The following is a 20,869-nucleotide window of genomic DNA, read 5'->3' as shown; positions in this document are numbered from 1 at the left end:
ATTGGGGGCACAGGGGCGCCGCCCCCCTATACATGTGTCCGGCCCCCTAATCTAAATGCAGGGCGCCGGATGCATGGATTCCAATAGGAGATTTTTTTTTGGAAGCACGTGATTAGAGCCAGAGGCTCTAAAAGGCTTCAAAAAAGGGGGGGGAGCACTGCGCCCTGAGCCCACCCAGTTGTATGGCAACAGCAAATAAATATTCGCTATTGTCACACTGACTCTCCTCCCAGCCAATTAGGAAGAGGGTTGTGAGACCCCTTTCCTGATTGGCCAAAAGGAGAAGCGATCTTACTGGCCAGTGGCCGGGAAGAGGCAGGAGACACATGGCTGGAGGAGAAGCCATATAGCACCCCCCGGCTCCGACAGGAGGAAGAAGGAGGAAAGGAGGCAGACCGTTCGTCCGGGAATGTGTTGCCTGCTGACTGACTGACTGACCGACCGACCGAGGGAGGGGTGCATTGGTTTGCCGCCCCCCCCCCCCCCCAAATTACCGAGCTCCAGCCACCACTGATAGGGAGGCTTATAGAGCATCTCCAGAAAGAAGGATTCAACTTTTCTGCAACTGTTTGCGCACAATATAATCCCTGTTCTAAAAGCCATCCATGTTGAACCACCTGCCCTCCGGAACATTTACCTGGCCGATTCTTGCAATACGGCCCTGCATTAATTTAACTGACAATTACGCAGTCGCGCGTCACTGTACCCAAATATATTTTCTGTCCATTTTTCCTACAAATAGAGCTTTCTTTTGGTGGTATTTGATAACCTCTGCGTTTTTTTCTTTGTGCTATAAACAAAAAAAGACTGACAATTTTGAAAAAAATAATTACTTTTTGCTATAAAACACATCCAATAAGAAACAAATTAAACTAAACTAAAAAAACGAATTCCTTCATAAATTTAGGTCAATATGTATTCTGCTACATATTTTTGGTAAAAAAAAATCCCGATAAGCATATATTGATTCGTTTTTGCAAAAGTTATAGTGTCTACAAACTAATGGATATTTTTATTTATTTATTTATTTTTACTACTACTGGCGGCGATTAGCGACTTATAGCGGGACTGTGATATTGCGGTGGACAAATCGGACACCTAACTAACACTTTTGACACTTTTTAGGGACCAGTGACACTAATACAGTGATCAGTGCTAAAAAATATGCACTGTCACTGTACTAATAGCACTGGCAGGGAAAGGGGTTAGCATCAGGGGCGATCAAAGAGTTAAATGTGTTCATAAATTGTGCTTATCAACTGTGGGGGGGAGGTGCTTTGACTAGGGGAAGGCAAAGATCTGTGTACCTGCTTAACAGAAACACAGGATCAGTACCTTCCCCTCTGATAGAACAGCGGTCTGCGTTCTTTACATAGGCTGTTCTGCTTCTTTCCGGAACGATGGATCCCGGCAGACATTGAGCCCACTGGACCTGCTGATTGTCTCCTGCTGTGTCCAATCACAGCTGGAGCCGGCAGGCGGCAGCGCACATACGCGCCCCAGACCCGGAAATGCCGGCTCATATACAGGTATGTTATCCTGTGCAGAAGAGCCGCCTTGCCGCTGTATATATACAGTATACAGACAGCTATAAGATAGCAGCAGATAAAGCAAGCAATTACTAGGGAGATACCTACTGCAGATGTTTATGAAATAAAACAGGTGTCTATGGCAAATTTTATTTTTAAAGGTTGGGTCCTTCCTTAGAGATGTCACACTTGTAACGTTTCTTTCCCAGAATTCCCAGTTTCTTCCTAGGAATACAACCATTATAAAGTCATATGATGATATTACATATATTATTCCTATGTTTCCCAATAATGTAACATATATCAATAAAGGAGGAAGTCATCTATAACTTTACCTTTCATATAGCCCTTTTAGAAGTGAATACCCATACTATTAATATGAAATCCTAGACATAAAGCCCCTGAGACCTTTATATTTTGGAGTTATTTAATTCACCACTACCATTGAAGTTGACATTTATGCTATATTAATAAATATCATTCAGCAACTTATGACATTTCAAGCAGCATTTAGGTCCTATTACCATGGCACCCCTGGTGGGGTAATTGAGGTGAATGCTGTGTGATGTTTAAATTGGTGCATTGTAACATAATGCCCCACCAATGTTGCAGCACATAATGAACCATTAAAAATAGGAAAGCCTTTCCTACCCGACATATAAAAAGTATTTAGCAGACACTAACTATGTCTCTCAAGCACCCCTTTTCAAGTTCTGGGGTGGAAACTTGGATTTCTTAGCTACTGACGATTTAGAATACTAAACAATAGTTTAATAAAATCTGATATTTTCGTTTGAGTGACTGCCAATGAGTTGAATAACGCAGCAGGTTATTTTATCTCGCAGCACCTGAATTTCCAGACCTACTTACTGTTCTCAATTATGAAGTGCCTCACCATCATCACAAGCTGAGATGTGACCACAGGAACACCTAAGTAACATTAGAAGACAGTATACATTAGAAGACAGTATTTAATTCAGCCGAACTCCAGGCAGATAGTTAAATAATGTTAACAGTCAACCCGTGGACAAAGATTGCATATTAAATTATTTATTTATTCTTCAAACAGTAATTGAACTCTAAAACAAATACTCCGATCTGCAGACGCTGTGGAGACATCTATTCTCAACATTTTTAGCAGGAGCACATAAGTTGCTCAAGAAATTCATTAGTCTTCCAGACTTTAATATCTTGTATAAAAGCAGAGCAAGGGCCCTTTAAATACTTAATTGTCTGTTCTGTTAATTTTGAGGATGAATTATTTCACTGTGCCTGCAGCTAAAGAGATTAGTGGGGATTCCTTTTAAGGATTGTTCACTGCTTGTTAAGAATTTGCAAATATTGAAAAGCCTATAGCATGGCCAGGGATATACTGTAAATACGTGTATGGGAATTATTTTATTTGGCTAACATTTTTGTAATGCTGTTTAGCCAGTCTTGTGATTTGTACACCTCTTCTTCTTTGCATTATCAGGAGTGGATCCTGTTCCTTTTTTTAGTTTTGCAGATTTTTCTGTCGTCTGGTTTCTAACACTCAGAGAGTAGGCAGCATATATATATATATATATATATATATATATATATATATATATATATATATATATATATATATATATACTATATATGTGTGCATGTTATGTATGTGTGTGTGCTTTTTTATCTAGAGTAAATGTTTCAGAGAAAGTAAGTTATGAAACAATAAGAATCTAAAAAATACATAATACATACATAACATGCACATGTATATATATATATATATATATATATATATATATATATATATATATATATATATATATATATACTGTATATGTGTGCATGTTATATATGTATGTATGTATTTTTTAGATTTTTATTGTTTCATAACTTACTTTCTCTGAAACATTTACTCTACATAAAAAAGCACACACACACATACACATATATGTATATATATATATATATATATATATATATATATATATATATATATATATATATATATTTTTTTTTTTTTTCTAGAGTAAATGTTTCAGAGAAAGCCAGTTATGAAACAGAAAAATTCACTCATCCGGCTTCTTAGAGATTATTTTGTAATATTATTATTATTTTTATCCCGTAAGAACATAAAGCTATTGAATGATGTATTGGAATTCATTAAAGTATTAGTGCTCACCTTACAGCGGTGAGTTTCCAGTTCAATGAATTGTGTCCTAGGTAGTTTTCAGTTAGTCCCATTGGTCTGCCTTGTTAAATCTACACCCGAGGCTGTTGGTGCCTTCTCAAGTGTCTTAATCAAGGAAAACTAGAGCACTGACCTGGTCCTCAAAAAGGTGTTTGATCTCACTTTGATTGTTGGCTATACACAACTGAGAGTGAAGGACATCTGTGAAGACTGCTCAGTTATGAGTGGTATCTAGGAACAGATTAGTCTTACTGCATGGTGTTCTCTACATTTTGCTTTTGTGTGGGAGTTTGTGGATGTTTATTGCTTGGGTACTGATAATATTTGAAGTGCACCTGAAAGTTTTCTGTAAAGAATAATACGCTTACAGAGTTTGATTTCATCTATGACAGGGTACGTTTAATTGCTTTATTTTCGTTTAGAGTATTCTTTGTGTTTGTGGGGTGTGTGTATATGAGTGCTTAATTTTTATTTGTGTACTGTTACTTTAAATGTTTTACTTTTTTACTGGCTGTCTTTTTCTCTTTGTGAAAATTTTAAAATAAAAAAGTTAATGCGAACCATTTTTGAAACAATAATAGGTCCAAGAAATGAGCTTTAGTAACCCTCTGAGTCCATTTAAAGTCCATTGCACTATTACAAGCTGCCAAAACCACTTTAATTTCACCTCCCACATTGACTCCAATGCATTTCCTAATCTCCTAATTTTTTATGAAATTTAAGGGAAATGAAAAGTCTCAATTTTACCCATCCATTTTTATTGTTCTGGGGTCCAAGCCAAGAATGATAGAAGGGGTATCTTGCTACCTTAATGCTTAAAATAGATAAGAAGTTTTTAGAGCACAGGAGTTCAAAGCACCAGGGACAGTAAACGCAGGGACTCCACATTGTGCCAGGCATGACTGTATCAGGGGGATGGTGGGCCCCACCCAGATTTCAGTTGTGTCCCCAAAGCCCTCGCCCACAACCTCCCCATGCAGCAAATACCAGGGTTGCCAGCCATCATTAAATTATAATTTTTTTTAAGAAATTGTAGGGAAATTAATAGTCTCAATTTTACCCATCCTTTTTTATTGTTCTGGGGTCCAAGCCAAGAACTAGAGAAGGGCTATCTTGCTACCTAAATGCTCAAAATAGATAAGACATTTTTAGACCTCCGGGTGTCCAAAGTACCAGCAACAACGAATGCAGGGACTCCACATTGTAACCAGGCAAGTAAATGCCACATGGCTATATAAGGGGATGCTGGGCCTCCCCAGATTTCAGTTGTGTCCCCCAAAGCCCCCGCCCACAACCTCCCCTCGACCTACCCATGCAGCAAATACCAGAGTTGTCAGCCATCATTAAATTCTAATTTTTTATGAAATTTTAGGGATCACGATGTGCTCCCACAATTCCTGCCTATTGGTGCGATGTCCCTGCTTGTCCATTTATGGGACCATTTCAGTTACCCCTCCATCTCTTCCTGCCCCTGCTCTGACCTTGGCCAATACACCCGCCTCAGCCCCGGGTGAGACAATTGCTATCCCCTCCCAAGTGTTTTGGGCTATTATACTAAGTAGCCAAATTCCTTCTTTATTTATACTGGAGCAAGTTGTTATATTCCCCACTAGATATCTGAAAATTGTTGTACTCTATGATAATTGCAGAGTCAAGTTTTAATCATCTCCTGATGAGTGGACGCAGAGCCACGAAACGCGTCGAGCCTATAAGATATGAAGATAGATTACCTGAAGACTATGTACATGTTTGTTTTTATATGAATTATGTATTGATGAATTGAAGTTATTTATTGACTTATTCTCATGGAAATATTTGTATGAATTTATATGTTTCATGTTCAGTCTCTGATTGGTATGTCTACTTTTTGTACTCTTTATGAAATATTAAACAAATTATTTATTATTCTACATCTTTTGTTCAATCGATATCTATTAATGACCAACCTCACTCAAAGTCCCACAACCCTCGTTCTTTCCTATTTTTTATATGCCAGGCAAATAAATGCCACATGGCTGTATCAGGGGGGTGCTGGGCCCCCCCAGATTTTAGTTGTGTCCCCCAAAGCCCCCCTTACCCCACTCTACCTCCCCATGCAGCAAATACCAGGCTTGCTAGCCATCATTAAATTATATTTTTTTATGAAATTTTAGGGAAATTAAAAGTCTCAATTTTACCCATCCTTTTTTATTATTCTGTGGTCCAAGTCAAGAACTTTAGAAGGGGTATCTTGCAACCTAAATGCTCAAAATAGATAAAAGGTTTTAGAGCAGGGGTGTCCAACCCACAGCCCCTGGAGAGTTCAGCATGCGGTCCAGGCATGTCTGGAGGAATGCCGTGCAAGAATAGAAGCCATGGTGGCCCACAGGGACAAGCCGTGATAGGCACGTATGGAGGGACACAGGGCCATATATGCATGGAGGCCGCATCGGCCAGTGCAGAGAATCCAGGATCAGGCATGGCTGAAGGGATGCCAGGTGTGCCATTTTTGTAAAAACATGGGCAACAGCAAATGCAGGGATTCCACATAGCACCAGGCAAGTAAATGCTGCATGGCTGTATTAGTAGGGTTCTGGGGTGGGCCCCCAGATTTCAGTTGCTCCCGACGCCCACAACCTCCCCTCTACCTCCCCACGCAGAAAATACTGGGGTTGCCAACCATCATTAAGTTCAAGGACAGTTTATAAAATCCATAATTTTTACATCTGTCCATGAATGTCCAGTCCACTATGGATATGTAGTCTGCATGTCCATAACAAATATTCACAGACAGATGTAAAAATCATGGATTTTACAAACTATCCTTGAATTTAGGCTGGGTTCAGGTTGGTTGCAGGTGTGGGAATCGTAACTGTTCCTGCACCTGCAGCCACCTGCAGCCAAAAAGTCCTGCTCTTTATAGATATGTGGGGCTGCCAGTCATTCTTAATTTAACCCCCATGCATTTAAAAATGCAGATCGTTTTCAGGTGTGGGAATTGCCAGGAAATCGAATGCCGCAAAAGCACCATGTGATTTCCCAGCTGCTTCGGTTCAAAAATGGTGCAAGGATCTTTATTCCTGCATTAAACACAAGCACAGCAGACTTATCCAGGCTAATGCACCTCAAGACCATTCCTCTTCTTCCAATGTGGCCCAGAAAGGAAAAAAGTTTGGACACCCCTGTTTTAGAGTATTGCCATATCATTCTTATAGATCCTTTAAACTTGGGGACCCTCTCTGAACCTTTTTTTTTTTTATTTCGGTTTTGTAAATTTAGTTGGGCTCATAGCCAAAATAATGAGTCCCTATAATCAGGATCCCTGGCTTTGGATGCAAGCACACTAAGATGTTATTCTACATTATAATATGAATTAATCTAAATCTACAAATAAATCACAGCTTTAAATACAATACCATGGAGACATAAGTGTAATTTGTTTGCATGGCATGGTGCTGACTTGATATATTATATCACGATAAATGTCGGAGATTGCATATTTATAGCTTGATTAATAGTGGGTTTTAAACATGTCATCAGCTGAACTTGAAGTAAGATCATAATTTCCTTACTGAGTACATCTATTTATCACATTGCAGTTGAATTACTACTGAGTAACATATGGTACTACTGGGTAAATAGATTATTCTATTTTTGAAATATTCATATTACTGATGGGGGAAAAAAATATATCTTACAGGTTTTCCATTGATCGTCATACGGATCTTGATCGACAATTTAACATCAATGCGGAGGACGGCAAGATAACATTGGCCACTGCACTCGATCGGGAGACGAGCATGTGGCATAACATCACAGTCGTAGCTACAGAAGCCAGTAAGTACTCCAAATGTTTACAGTATTGAGCTAGCTTGATTGTATAAATCCCAAACCTATTGAATTAAAAAGTTAATACCGCTCTCAAGGATGCAGACATTGTATCCAGACCAGTCTAATGCCTAATAACGATGAGATTATCGGACGAATGATCGTTCATTTTTTTTTTGTGCATGCTAATCTCATATCAAAAATGAAGAGTTTACTAAAGTTATGAAAATTCTGATGCAACAGATAAAAAATTTGGAAGTAATGTAATGTGTTGTAGTGTATTTGTATTGTATTGTTGAATGATAACTGTACTGATTAACCGCTTGCCAACCAGCCACCGTACTTATACAGTGGAAGTTCGGCTCTGTCCCATGAAACAAAATACCTGTATGTCGCTTTGCAGGACCGCTAGTGCTGATTGGCCACAGGGGGAGTCAATCAACAGGTCCTGCGGCCGCGATGTCCATCGGGCACCCATGATCACTCCCCGTGGAGACAGAATGTCGGTCCGCCATTGTAAACATGCTGTTCTTTCCGTAATGAACACAAGGATCCTGTGTTCCTCTTATTTAGAAATGCAGATCTCTGTGTTCATGCAGCAAGCCCATCCCCCCACAAAGTTGGAAAGCACCCCCTAGGGATATATTTAACCCTTTGATTGCCTCTGGTTTTAACCCCTTCCCTGCCAGTGTCATTAGAACAGTAACAGTGCATATTTTTAGCACTGATTACTGTAGTAATGTCACTGGTCCCCCCAAAAGTGCCACAAATGTCAGTTAGGGGTCTGATCTGTCCGCCACAATGTCACAGTCCTGCTAAAAAAAATGGCTGATCGCTGCCATTACTAATAAAAAAAAAAAAACAAATAAATAAAAAAGATATAAATATTTCTCCTACTTTGTAGACGTGATAACTTTTGGGAAAACCAATCAATATACACTTATTAGGATTTTTTTTACCAAAAATATGTAATAGAGTACAAATTGGCCTAAAAGGATGAAAACATTTGATTTTTTAATTTTTTTTGGGCGGGGGGGATGTTATATAACAGAATGTGAAAAATATATATATATTTTTTTTTTCAGAATTGTCACTGTTTCTTTGTTTATAGCGCAAAAAATAAAAATTACACAGGTGATTAAATACCACCAAACGAAAGCTCTATTTGTGGGAAAAAAAGGACATCAATTTTATTTAGGTACAGCGTCGCACGACTGCGCAATTGTCCGTTAACTGCTTGCCGACCGCCGCAAGTACATATACTGCGGCGGTCAGCCTCGTGCAGGCAAAGTGACGTATGGGTACGTCACTCGCCTGCGAGCCAATAGGGGGAGAGCGCGCGCTGCCGGAGGTGCGCTCCTGCCTCCACTCGCTCACTGTGATCACCGCGCGTGTGACCGGTGGACCCGATGTCCGCCGGTCACACGCGATCGTCCGTTACAGAGGGAGAAAGGCAAGCGGCTAATGTAAGCAAAGCCGCCTGTCATTCTCCCTTGTGTAAGTGCAGAGATCATACGGTCCCTTCTATGCAGGATCGTATATATCTCTGTAGTTACACAACAAGCCACATCCCATAACAGTTAGAAGCACACCCCTAGGGACACACTTAACCCCTCCTTCTCCAATAAAGTTAACCCCTTCCCTGCCAGTGTCATTTTTACAGTAACAGTGCATATTTATAGCACTGATTACTGTAATAATGTCACTGGTACCCCCAAAAGTGTAAAAAATGTCAGTCAAGGGTCCGATCTGTCCTACGCAATGTCGCAGTCCCGCGAAAAAAAATCGCAGATCGCCGCCCTTACTCTTTAAAAAAAAAAAAACAATAAAAATGACAAAAATCTTTCCCTTAGTTAGTAAACGCAATAACGTTTGCGCAAACCAATCAAAATATGCTTATTGCGATTTTTTTCCAAACATATGTAGCAGAAAACAAATTGGCCTAAAATTTTAAAAAATTTTGATTTTTACATTTTTTGGGGGGAATTTCATATAAAAAAATGTGAAAAATATTGTTATTTTTGCAAAATTGTCGCTCTTTTTCTGTTTATAGCGCATGATCAAAAAATCGCACAGGTGATCAAATACCGCCAAAAGAAAGCTCTGTTTGTGGGAAAAAAAAGGACATCAATTTAATTTGGGTACAGCGTCGCACGACCGCGCAATTGTCCGTTAAAGTCAGGCAGTGCCGAATCACAAAATACCCCCTGGTCAGGAAGGGGGTAAAATCTTCTGGGGCTTAAGTGGTTAAAGTAACGCAGTGCCGAATCACAAAAAATGGCCTGTTCATTAGGGGGCAAATCCTTCTGGTCCAGAACTGGCTAATGTTTGTAAGAGTCCCCATTAAAAGACTCCCCAACACCTTTTGTGCTGATGACAATTGTAACATTCTGGATTTCCCATCACTTTTTGTCTAGATGACGGTGATCCCCTGATCAAATAAGGAAGAATCTGTATCTTTATAGATACAGATAGCGATAAAAACCTTATAGGGGCTCTAATTCTTCTCCACTCTATCCAAAATAAAACATTTTCATTTTAAACACACTGTTTATTGTTCACTTTACAGAACCATTTGGTAAGGAACAGCTGAATATAATGTGTGTGTTCTCACTTTGTAAAACTACCCAACCTTGCCAAAACATATGGATGGTTGAGTTAAATTCCTTTTCTGTTGGCATGCTGTTGTTGAAGGTGAAACAAGAAGAGTTAATTAAGCTCCAGATCACGTTCTACCATATGATTTTAATTGGCACCAAAAGAAAACTTCCTGCATACATATATGATCATTTAAAAAATGTGTTCCAAGCAGTTTGTTTATTCATTTCCCTTTACTTTTCAATTAGAAGGTGTCCAATTAAAACCCTAATTATGGAGGATCATGTAGCTACAAATAGTCTACATTTCATTCTGTAAAGGTGGAAAAATGTTATTCATGTCAGATTTTTAACGAAAAACAATATTCAACATTTGTGTGTTTACACTTTTGCATTTTATTTACAGTGTCCTATGCATTTGGTTTTCATTGCAAATTAAGACAAGATGGTGATTCCTTCAATTCTGTAATTCAACTTAAAAAAAATCAATACAATACAATTATGTAAAGGACTATTGAAGTCATTAGGAGAGTCACCTCTGGCGATGGTCGGATAAATTAGCCCATGTTTGTATGCGTGCTTATAAGGAACAGCTGCTTTTTCATTGATTTTGTTGCCTGTTAAGATCAAAACAATATTTATAACTGGAGTTTGAAATTAAAGTATTAGCAAACCCAATCACTAAAGCCTCACATGGGCTTTAGCATGTTAATTCTTTTTTGATCTCTGTAGATCTTCAGGTTTGATTAAAATAATAAGCGGTAATCCTGCCATTATGGTCAACATTAAAATCAGCCATACATGGATCGAATTCTGAACACATTTTCTTTTGTAAATCAATAATTTTGTGCATTTTGTGATCCATTGGTACTACTATTGTTTTTGAAATTAGACCAATCAAGTCTTCAATCTCACCTCATGTTACTACAGAAAATAATTTCCGTGGCCGGGAATCTTCTGTTCTTTCCAGGTCACAACTCATGCACATTTCTTTGTTGATTATATTTCCTCCCATGATTCTCCCATCAGTGATTAGAAATTTTTTGTTTTTCCAAAAAATTTTCAACATGGCTGATTACTCAAATTTGATAGCCACACGGAAATTGGCCAATGCTGCAGCCCACTAATGGTGCAAAATTTGAAAAAAAATTCTTAGTTATGATTTTCATAAGAAAATTATTTCAGGATTCGAAGCAGCCTATTATGAGAAAACAATGCTTTGCCCTTGTATCCCAGTTGTGCATCAGTGTTTTCATCCTACTACGTGGGTTTTGAATGAAGACTACATTTGGCTCATGCACATGGGAGCCTTTTACAATATATACTTTAGACTTATTTTTTCACCCACGAGCCACAAGTGCTGCATACACGAACCAAAGAAATCAAAGGCTGCACATTACTTGTGTAAACACAAGTTTTTGTATGGATGTGCGAACCTGGAAGCAGATTGTCCGCATCCAGGGGCATAATTTTGTACCTGTGATTTCTTTAGACAGCTGTAAGTAGTACCTGTGGCTTTCAGGCAGGAAAATCCAACCTGCCTGGAAGGTTTAATTTCCTTAGATTGGCAGAATTTTTGGTTTTGGTTAGATTTGTGGATTTCTTAAATATTTTAATTGTCTATAGGGTTTTTAGGTTTCCTCAAAGAGATAATCAGTTGGCTCGTGAATCTGATGGATGAAGGAAAATATTCCAGTTTGTGCAGGTTTATATGCATTCACCTTCCACAAGCCTGTTGTTTTTTCCCCCCTTTAAAATGGTTAGGCATCTGGAATCCTGTTTACAAGGGACTATTGCCTTTACCTGCTGGGACCCTTTGAACAAATGTTAAGAAGCAGAAATGCATTTTGTTTGCAATTTAAAAATAACTTTAATATGACAGCTTGGAATAGGGGTTCGTAACCTTGGGTATAAAAATAATATGATGAGTGTATGGGAATGGATCTCAGAATAATTTTTAAAAAAGAGTGTTAGTTCATATAATTTACTGACACTGCTATTAATACGTATTAAGGCAATGAGGCCTTTAACCAATAATTTATCAGATCACTTAACATAGGTCTTTTCTAAGATCCTGGTGTAGCTAGTTGATATGTTGGCGTGCCGGACTTCAAGAGGACTTTCTCTCAAAAATGAAAACCTCTCTTATCCCTTTTCTCCCCCCTAACCCCTAACAAATTAGCATTTTCGTTCAGGCAGCAGGTACCTTTTTGTGACAGGTACCCATTCCTGCTTCTTCAACTTTCCCCTAGGCATAAGCTAGCTCAGCTTGTTCCTCACTCCCTGGCTGAAGCCTCCTGTGATGTGTGGCATGAGGCCAGTCTAATTGCTCTGCTGTGTCCATGTGCTCATGCGCAGTGGGAAACCAGCTGTGAGACTTCAGGAAGTCAAAGCTGGCCCCCCTATCCAAGATGGCAATGTCAAAGAGCTAACGCCAGCAAAGACTTGACTTTGAGGAAGACAACACTGGATTCCATGGTCTAGTAAGTGTCTGTTTCTTAAAAGTGAACAGCTAACATTTATATAGCTGTTGACTTTTAATTTATCAAAAACAGTTATACCAGTAACCTTTCTTTTAAGTGATACTAAACACGCACTGTGTAATTGTCCCTTCTATTTCTGTATGTAGATCACAGGCTGTATGATGCCCCTCCAGCCTGTGTCTTAGAATAGGAGGGAGGTGAAGCCTTCATTAATACACAAGTAACATCCCACCCCCATTGTGTTTAGCTGGTTAGTGAGCATGGAGAAGGAAGGAGGAAGTGGGCTATCATTCACCACTTTAGTCACATGGGCTGCTCAGCATAGAAAACTGATCATGTGCAGAGTTGTCACTACAAAATCCCTAGCTGAATTGGGGACATGGACAGAAGGGGGAGATAGAAAACAGCAGGATCAACCAGTTTTTTTGCAGAATACAGAAAACTACTGAGTGAGTAATGAGTATTAACAGCCTGTAATACACCATTTATTGATATTTTTTTTTTATGAAGTGAGTTTATCGACACATTCATTCTATGTTTTGATTGCACAAAAACAACAGCTGCATTCTCACTATATGAAGCTAGCTTGTGTATTTGTGATTTCTCTTTTTTTTTTTTTTTTTTTGTTAGCTGCACTTTTCCTAGCTATCCATAAATTTAAAGCTATTGACATATTTTTGAGTCAAACTGGTAATTTAGAGCCTAGATGACTGGTCGTGATGATGGCTTTGACTGCCTAGTGACGAGGGTATGGGGAAATATTGGACAATCCATCTTAAAAAGTTTTAGAACCCCAACTTAGAAATTAATTTCCTGAATAGATTTTGAAAGTGATGCATCAAGAATATTTCATACTGGTAGAAGGAGTGGTTTACAAAGAGAGCCTTCTGGGTGGGTTCCAATGATTTGTAATTAATTTTATTTTCAAAGGGGTTTTTTTTTTTGCTCCGTCCAGTCCAGAGAGTTAACACTGCCCTGCCAGACAGCTTAGTGACCTGACTTTTCTCAACTTACTGTAAGTAACACAGCTTGGTCACCATTTTGCCTCTAGCATGTGAATGGGCAATAAAAGGAGAAGCAAAACGCAAGTCCTTGAGGACTGCTGAATTCTTCACCTTTCAGATCCCCCTGGGTTACCATTAGCAATTGCATGCACTTTACTTTTCCAGCTTAGTCAATGAACAGTCCAGTAATGCTTCATTATAAGTATGGATGGGAGAAGGGAAGAGTGGAATACTCTGGAACTTGAACTATTCACTATCCTGAGGACTTCTAACTGAAGATGCAGCCAGGCTGCGAATTTCACCTTGCCACTGGATGAATTGGAGATACTTAGTCTCTGAACAAAAGACTTGGTTGTACACTATCTTCAGCTTACTCACCTAGCACCCTCTTTCACTCCACCAGCTCACACCCGTTTTCTGACTACTCTACTTCTGGGTGGCCCTCTTCCTGGTCAGGCCCTTAGACATGATCCCCTGTACTCAAGATACTGTTTTTCCAGGTTGTCCAATGTCTCAACCCATCTAGTCAGCTCCACTGGACCTCTGGGTTCAGCTCCTTCCTTCTGGCTCACCAGACTGACTGCCTGTGACCATACACCAACTGTGTAAGAAGAGGAGGTAGCCACCACCCTCCCTCTGGGACTCTGCTCACCAGCCAAAGACCCAGAGCACATGTTCTCCTGGCTTTTATACCACACCCCACAATGCACCAAGACAACAGTCTGTGCCAATCACTGGGGCTGTATTAAAGCCTGTGTGCCCATTGGTCAGGTTTCCTCCTCTGACATGCCTCCCTATTGGACCAGTGGGGACATTCTCCAGACCAGATCAATCACACACTTAGCACATTGAGCATACCTAACTCACAGATACCCCCCCCCCCCGTTAGGCAAAGAGCAATATAGAATTTGCCTGCTGCTCCTCTGATAGGCAGACAGAGCCAAAACGATACTTAGTCTCTAGCACCTACCTAGGATGGTGCTACACACAGATGAGCCAATAGCTCTGTTCTCATCTGCTCTCAGCATTTCTTTTTTCAGCACATGTGCAGTTAACTTGTTTGACCCCTACTGTTGCCTCTACCTCCCCAAGCTTGAGTTTGAGTCTACAGGGAAATGGCAAATATCTGGAGTCAGTTTCATGAACTTACATGGGTTCTATTGTTTTTTTTTTTAGACTGGTTTAATTTTTTTTATATCTGTCTAGAGTACAGGTTTAAACATTACAGTTATTAAGTATGAATTATAACAACCCCCATTTGTAATATGTGTCCCAGTATTGCATACACACTGCAATAATCTCTCTCTGTCTAAAAGGTTAAAATCTTATCTGTAGCATACAATTTGAAATGCTCTTAGTGTTTAAGTGGACAGTTACCAGGGGGGTGCCTGAGGCTAGTTATCTGTAGGTTGAGTATTTTAGGATGTTCTACGGACTGGGTAAGGAATATTTTCATCTTTTGTTCTGCATTAGAGGTTTGATATAAGTCATAATTAATTAGTAGGGTCAAAAGTATACTTCAAAGTTTGACTCAGATATGAAAAAGGAAAAAAACCTTTATCACCAAGTGAGCCTGTATGTAGAGAAGCTCCAGCGCAGTAGGCTATATAGATGAATCATGATTCATGATTGAGCATGCTTGATTTACAATTCAGTTCACCTTACAGTGTAATGGAGAACATCTTTGCATGTCAATACAACGGTTTCAAAAAAAGGCTGTTTTATTTAGTCGAAGGAGCAGAATGCTTTGAATTTTAATTTCGGTATCATGCACATTTGTACAAGTAACGCCGCTTTGAAGAAGTGTGATGGAGATACTTAGTTTATGTAAAGTGGAAACTCACATCAGGTTAGGAGAAATGGATAGCAGGAAAATACATTGTCACAATCTAATGGTTCTTATTTTAAAGTTTCATAGAACAAACTTTTCAGATTCCCATCATGTCAAGGCATAACCATTAGGATTGCAGAATAAATCCGTCTTGCCTGTGTTGTAGGCATCACTAAGTTTGTCAGGGCATTTAAAGGACATGTATCGAATAGCCAAACAAATGAATTGCGTGTTTTTTAAAAAAAAAATGGTACATACGGTACATGACATGACTAAAATGTCTTAACTCAGTTATGGAGGGTAAGATAATCAACAACTTTTAATGTATTAGCAAATATATAGTTTATAAAAAAAAGTTATAGTATCTATCTATCTATCTATCTATCTATCTATCTATCTATCTATCTATCTATCTATCTATCTATCTATCTATCTATCTATCTATCTATCTATCTATCTATCTATCTATCTATCTATCTATCTATCTATCTATCTATCTATCTATCTATCTATCTATCTATCTATCTATCTATCTATCTATCTATCTATCTATCTATCTATCTATCTATCTATCTGTCTATCTGTCTATCTGTCTATCTGTCTATCTGTCTATCTGTCTGTCTGTCTGTCTGTCTGTCTGTCTGTCTGTCTGTCTGTCTGTCTATCTATCTATCTATCTATCTATCTATCTATCTATCTATCTATCTATCTATCTATCTATCTATCTATCTATCTATCTATCTATCTCTTCATTGTTAAAACTACTTTTAGGGATGAGCTCATCTGTTTGTTTCAAAATATAACATCCGGGATTCCCAGGCAGTTTGTTGACATTCAGCCATCTGCAGCACTGTCATCTGTGATGGAATGTGATTTGACAGGAGAGAATCATCATATCACATTAAAAAAAAAAAAAAAAATTGTCCTACAGTATATGTGGTCAATGACGTCACCCCAGATCTTCCAGGCCACTTTACAAAAGGAACCCTTATTTAGTGTCTATAGCATTCTTTTTCGTAGATGTCACCTTTGCTTGAGTATATTCTACTGGTGCTCCAATTCACTTGCAGGTTTATGGCATCTGCCAGCATGTTATTTAAAGAAATTTTAAAAGTGATCCCATACTTACAATTTCGCACAGAGCAGGCCAAATCTCCTCTTCTAGGGCCCCCCTCTGCCACTCCTGGCTCCTCCTCCCTTCCGATTGTCCCCCAGAGCAAGTCAAGCATAGCCATTTCAATTGCAGGCAGCTGAATGAAACATCAGTAATGGCTTCTCTACTTTCTCCACCCATACAAGTCAATGGGAATGAAAAAGCAGCTTAAAATGAGATAATGCAGCTTTGAAGGAGGTGAAATGCATGTCACAAGTAGGTCAAACAAAGGCCAAGTGCACCTGTCAATGAAATCTAAATACAAGCAGAAAATACCCAAACTCAACCGCACAAATAGAAAATACTTGCTGGGATTCGAAGCTCAGGCTGGGGTGTCCCCAAACGTCCAAAGCAGAAATTAAGCCGGCAACTCGAAAACTCCTTGGTATTATCCTTTATTTGGCTACATCATATACACAGGATCAATGCTGACATGTTTTGGCTATTAGAGCCTTACTCATAGCAAGGCTCTAATAGCCAAAACATGTCAGCATGGATCCTGTGTATATGATGTAGCCAAATAAAGGACGACACCAAGGTGTTATCGAGTTGCTAGCTTAATTTCTGAAAGAAACTGTAAGGCCCCTTTCACACAAGCTTTCTGATCAGGTCCGCCTGTCAGTTTTTCAGGTGGACCTGATCGGACGTTCCATGCACCTCTATGGAGCAGCGGATGTCAGCGGTGACATCTCCACTGACACCTGCTGCTATCCAATCCGATTTGGCCGTGAAATCCAGATGGATGGAAACCCTATTTTCCATCCGTCTGGAAGATCGGATCGGATGAAAATGGACAGGCGGTATGTTTTCATCCGATCTCCCATAGAGGAGAGCGGGGATCTGACAGATCTGTCTCTGCAAAGTAAGCGGAGATGGATCTGTTATCTGCCTGCTCAGCGGGGATCGGTGGATCGATCCCCACTTAGCAAAACAGAGTCCGCCGGGCGGAAAGCCCATGTTAAAGGACCTTTAACGGTCTCAGGAGCATCTCAAACTGACCTTGAATGCAAGAGGAGTGAACCTGAAGGAAAGCTGCATTTGCAGCTTGAGAACTCAAAAGCCAGTGGGCACAGGCCTTAAAGTGGTTGAGAATGTTCAATTTAAAAGAAAAACAAACATGCCTATACTTACCTGCTCTGTGCAATGGTTTTGCACAGAGCAGTCCCAATCCTCTTCATCTGGGGTCCCCCGCCCGCGCTCCAGGCCCCTCCTCTTCATCAGGTCACTCCCACGGAAAGCTGCTTTCCATGGGGTTACCCATGCAAGTTCGCTCCTGAGAATGCAATAAGGTGAAAAACCTTAAGGCTTTACAACCACTTTAAAGTAATAACAAAAGACATTTAAAAGGGATTGACAACTTTAGTTCCCAAATTTTATAGCAATGCTTTGCATCATTTACATCAGCCCATGGTTATGGAAAATCCTATAGCATAGTAAATATTTTAGCATTTATAAGACAAGTTATATCCAATTTGGCTATGCTTCAAGTGGGATATTCATATGCTTTGGGTCAGAATGCAGAAATCAACCATTTTAACCATTTAAACACATTGAGGACAAACAACGCCTTGTAGATAGAAGTCCTGCTAGGAGTCAAATTCAGGATGAGACCTTGTGTCAAATTAACTAAAAGAAAATAGGCAATTTTCTTTGCCCCTGAGCTTTTAGTGAATGTGATGAAGTTTCACTTTGCAAAAAATAACCAATCCTGTGCAAGAAAAATAAAATAATATTTTTTTTTTGCTTACACATAATTGGATGATCGAGTTCAGCAACCTTTCACCTCATTCACAAAGCTCTGAGACATATTCACTTCCAAAGTGCAGCATCTCTTGCCTTCAGTATATCAACTTCTTTGACTTTGTAAGACAATAAGGGTAAACTTTTAGCCAACATCCTGCTTGTAAGAGTTATTTACCAAGCAGTTGGCTCATCAAGTAGTAGTAAGTAATGTTTCTCCACTCATTCAAGTAGCTTCATCCATTTAGTTCAAAAAGTCCAGCTGAATGTACATATTATAAGTTGATACTAACATTTATAGGTAAAGTTGATCCAGAGAATATCCGATTGCCTCTTGGGGTACCAGGAAGGAAATTTTTCCCCTGCTGGAGCAAATTGGTCATGCTTTGCTGAGGTTTTTTGCCTTCCTCTGAATCAACTGTAGGTATATAATTTTGTATACAGGTTTGTATGATTTTTTTTTTGTTCGTTTTTTTTACGGTATTTATTTTAATTTTTTTACCTTTTATTGGTTGAACTAGGTGAACTAGTGTCTTTTTCCAACCAGACTAAGGCCCCTTTCACACAGGCGAACCAATCTGCCTGTCATTCATCCCTATGGGGCAGCGGATGTCAGTGGAGACATCTCCGCTGACACCCACTGCTATCCAATCCGATCCTGTCCATGAAATCCGGATGAATGGAAACCCTATTTTCCATCTGTCTGGAGGATCAGTTTGGATTGGATCGGATGAGAACGGACTCGCGGTCCGTTCTCATCCGATCTCCCCATAGAGGACACCGGGGATCTGACAGCTCCGTCTCTGCACACAGAGCGGAGACGGAGCGGTCAACCGCCTGCTCAGCGGGGATCGTGGATCGATCCCCCCACCAAGCAGAACGGACTCCGTCAGGCGCTGCGCCTGTGTGAAAGGGGCCTAAAGGAGAGATTTACTAAAACTGGAGCACTCAGAATCTGGTGCAGCTGTGCATGGTAGCCAATCAGCTTCAATCTTCAGCTTGTTTAATTAAGCTTTGACAATAAAACCTGGAAGCTGATTGGTTTCTATGCAGAACTGTACCATATTTTGCACATTCCAGTTTTAGTAAATCCCACCCTAACCCACCCTAAAGGGCCGTACACACTTGACGAAAATCGGACGAAATATCCTCCGATTTTTCTCTGTCTTCTCAGCGTTCATTACCGTTTTTAGTCGACAGTGCATACATTTTCACAAAATTTCTAGTACGATTTTTCTTTTTTTGGCACATTTGTTCCTAGACTTCCGGGTTGTCAGCAACTTCAGATCATGCGCAATCTTTCGTATCCGATTTTTCACAGACGTACTGCATACACATTAAACGAAAATCGTCAGGGGATGGACGAAAAAAATTTTGGTGTTTGTCCCTCCGTTTTTTTAAATGTCGGCATCGGCTGCTGAAAGTTGTGTACACACTAGACGAAAATCGGACGATTTCACATTGGGCGGGAATTTTTGGCAGATTTTCTACTAGTGTGTACCCTGCTTTACTCACGAGTCACTACCACTAGCTGTTCCATGACCTGTAAAAAATAGGAATGTTATTACATATTATCAAAGAATCTCTTTAAAGTTTTACCAGATTAAAAAATAAATAACAAAAATTAAGTTAAAAAATCCCCCACAAACTTTGTTTTCTGATCTCTCGTTGTTTCATCCATCTGCTGAATGAAAAAAAAAAATGCTCTTTCCTTTTTCTTCTTGGAAAATGTCAGAAAATGCTACTCCTCACATCTCTCCCCTAAAATGTCAGTTAGACCTTCTGCTATCCGTGTGAGAGAATACACATTCCGAAAGTGCTTTCTTTTCTCAAACGCAGTGGTAATCTTTAAAATGAATTACATTCTCTCAAGCTATATAATTATTGTAAATTGCCTTGCAAATGTATAGTTCCTCTCCATCCCTATCTATCAACTTAATATCATGCTGGGCACTGCTAATTCTTGTTGCCTGTATAGGACAATGAATGCGGTATCCCGCACCTGAAGCTTATTTTAATGCATGGTTTAGTATAGATACCAGGGAGCCCACCTAATTAGACTGTTCTTTTTTTTTTTTTTTTTAAACTCCCATCTTCTTTTAACGTCTTAACCAATGGGATCCTGAAAGTGCCAACATACAGTGAAATGCCTCATCATTCCCTATAGCTCTGCTAGGTTTAAAGCACAAATTGATAATCAAACCTTCTGTTAAATTCTCTACTCACTAAGCACATCATTTTCTAGCATAGGCTGATCATTCATTCGTAATGTCTGCTTTCACGCACGCCACAATCTGTGCTGCCTATCTGTTGTTAAGGTATGAAAAAAGATTGCACGCAATAAATAGAAGAGAGTTTTTTTGTGCTCTTTTTATTCTCCGGCTCTGTTTGTGTGCATTTCTTTGCTTGCTCAGTACGTTTAAATTTCCCCGCTAGCCAATTAGTCAAGGGACACAATGCCATCATCTAGGAATTACGGCTACACGTTGATAGCACAGAAACTAAAAAAAAAAAAAAAAAGACATAGGAAGAAAAAAATATATTATGATAATAACAGGAGA

The 20,869-nt window shown here is 39.4% G+C and overlaps 1 protein-coding gene across 1 annotated transcript in view; it reads left to right on the top strand.

Annotated features, from left to right (window-relative positions):
* CDH8 (cadherin 8) overlaps nt 1-20,869 on the top strand; it is a 686,750-nt gene that overhangs the window by 528,526 nt on the left and 137,355 nt on the right. The window contains exon 8 of the mRNA XM_082271081.1: nt 7,373-7,509. Within this exon, the coding sequence (XP_082127207.1) occupies nt 7,373-7,509 (137 nt within the window). The remainder of the gene's footprint in view (nt 1-7,372; nt 7,510-20,869) is intronic.

The sequence above is a fragment of the Pelophylax lessonae genome (assembly GCF_965119305.1).
Source record: "Pelophylax lessonae genome assembly, chromosome: 10".
Taxonomy (NCBI): Eukaryota; Metazoa; Chordata; class Amphibia; order Anura; family Ranidae; genus Pelophylax; species Pelophylax lessonae.
Note: the sequence above shows the minus strand (reverse complement) of the source record. Positions and strands in the feature narration are given on the sequence as shown.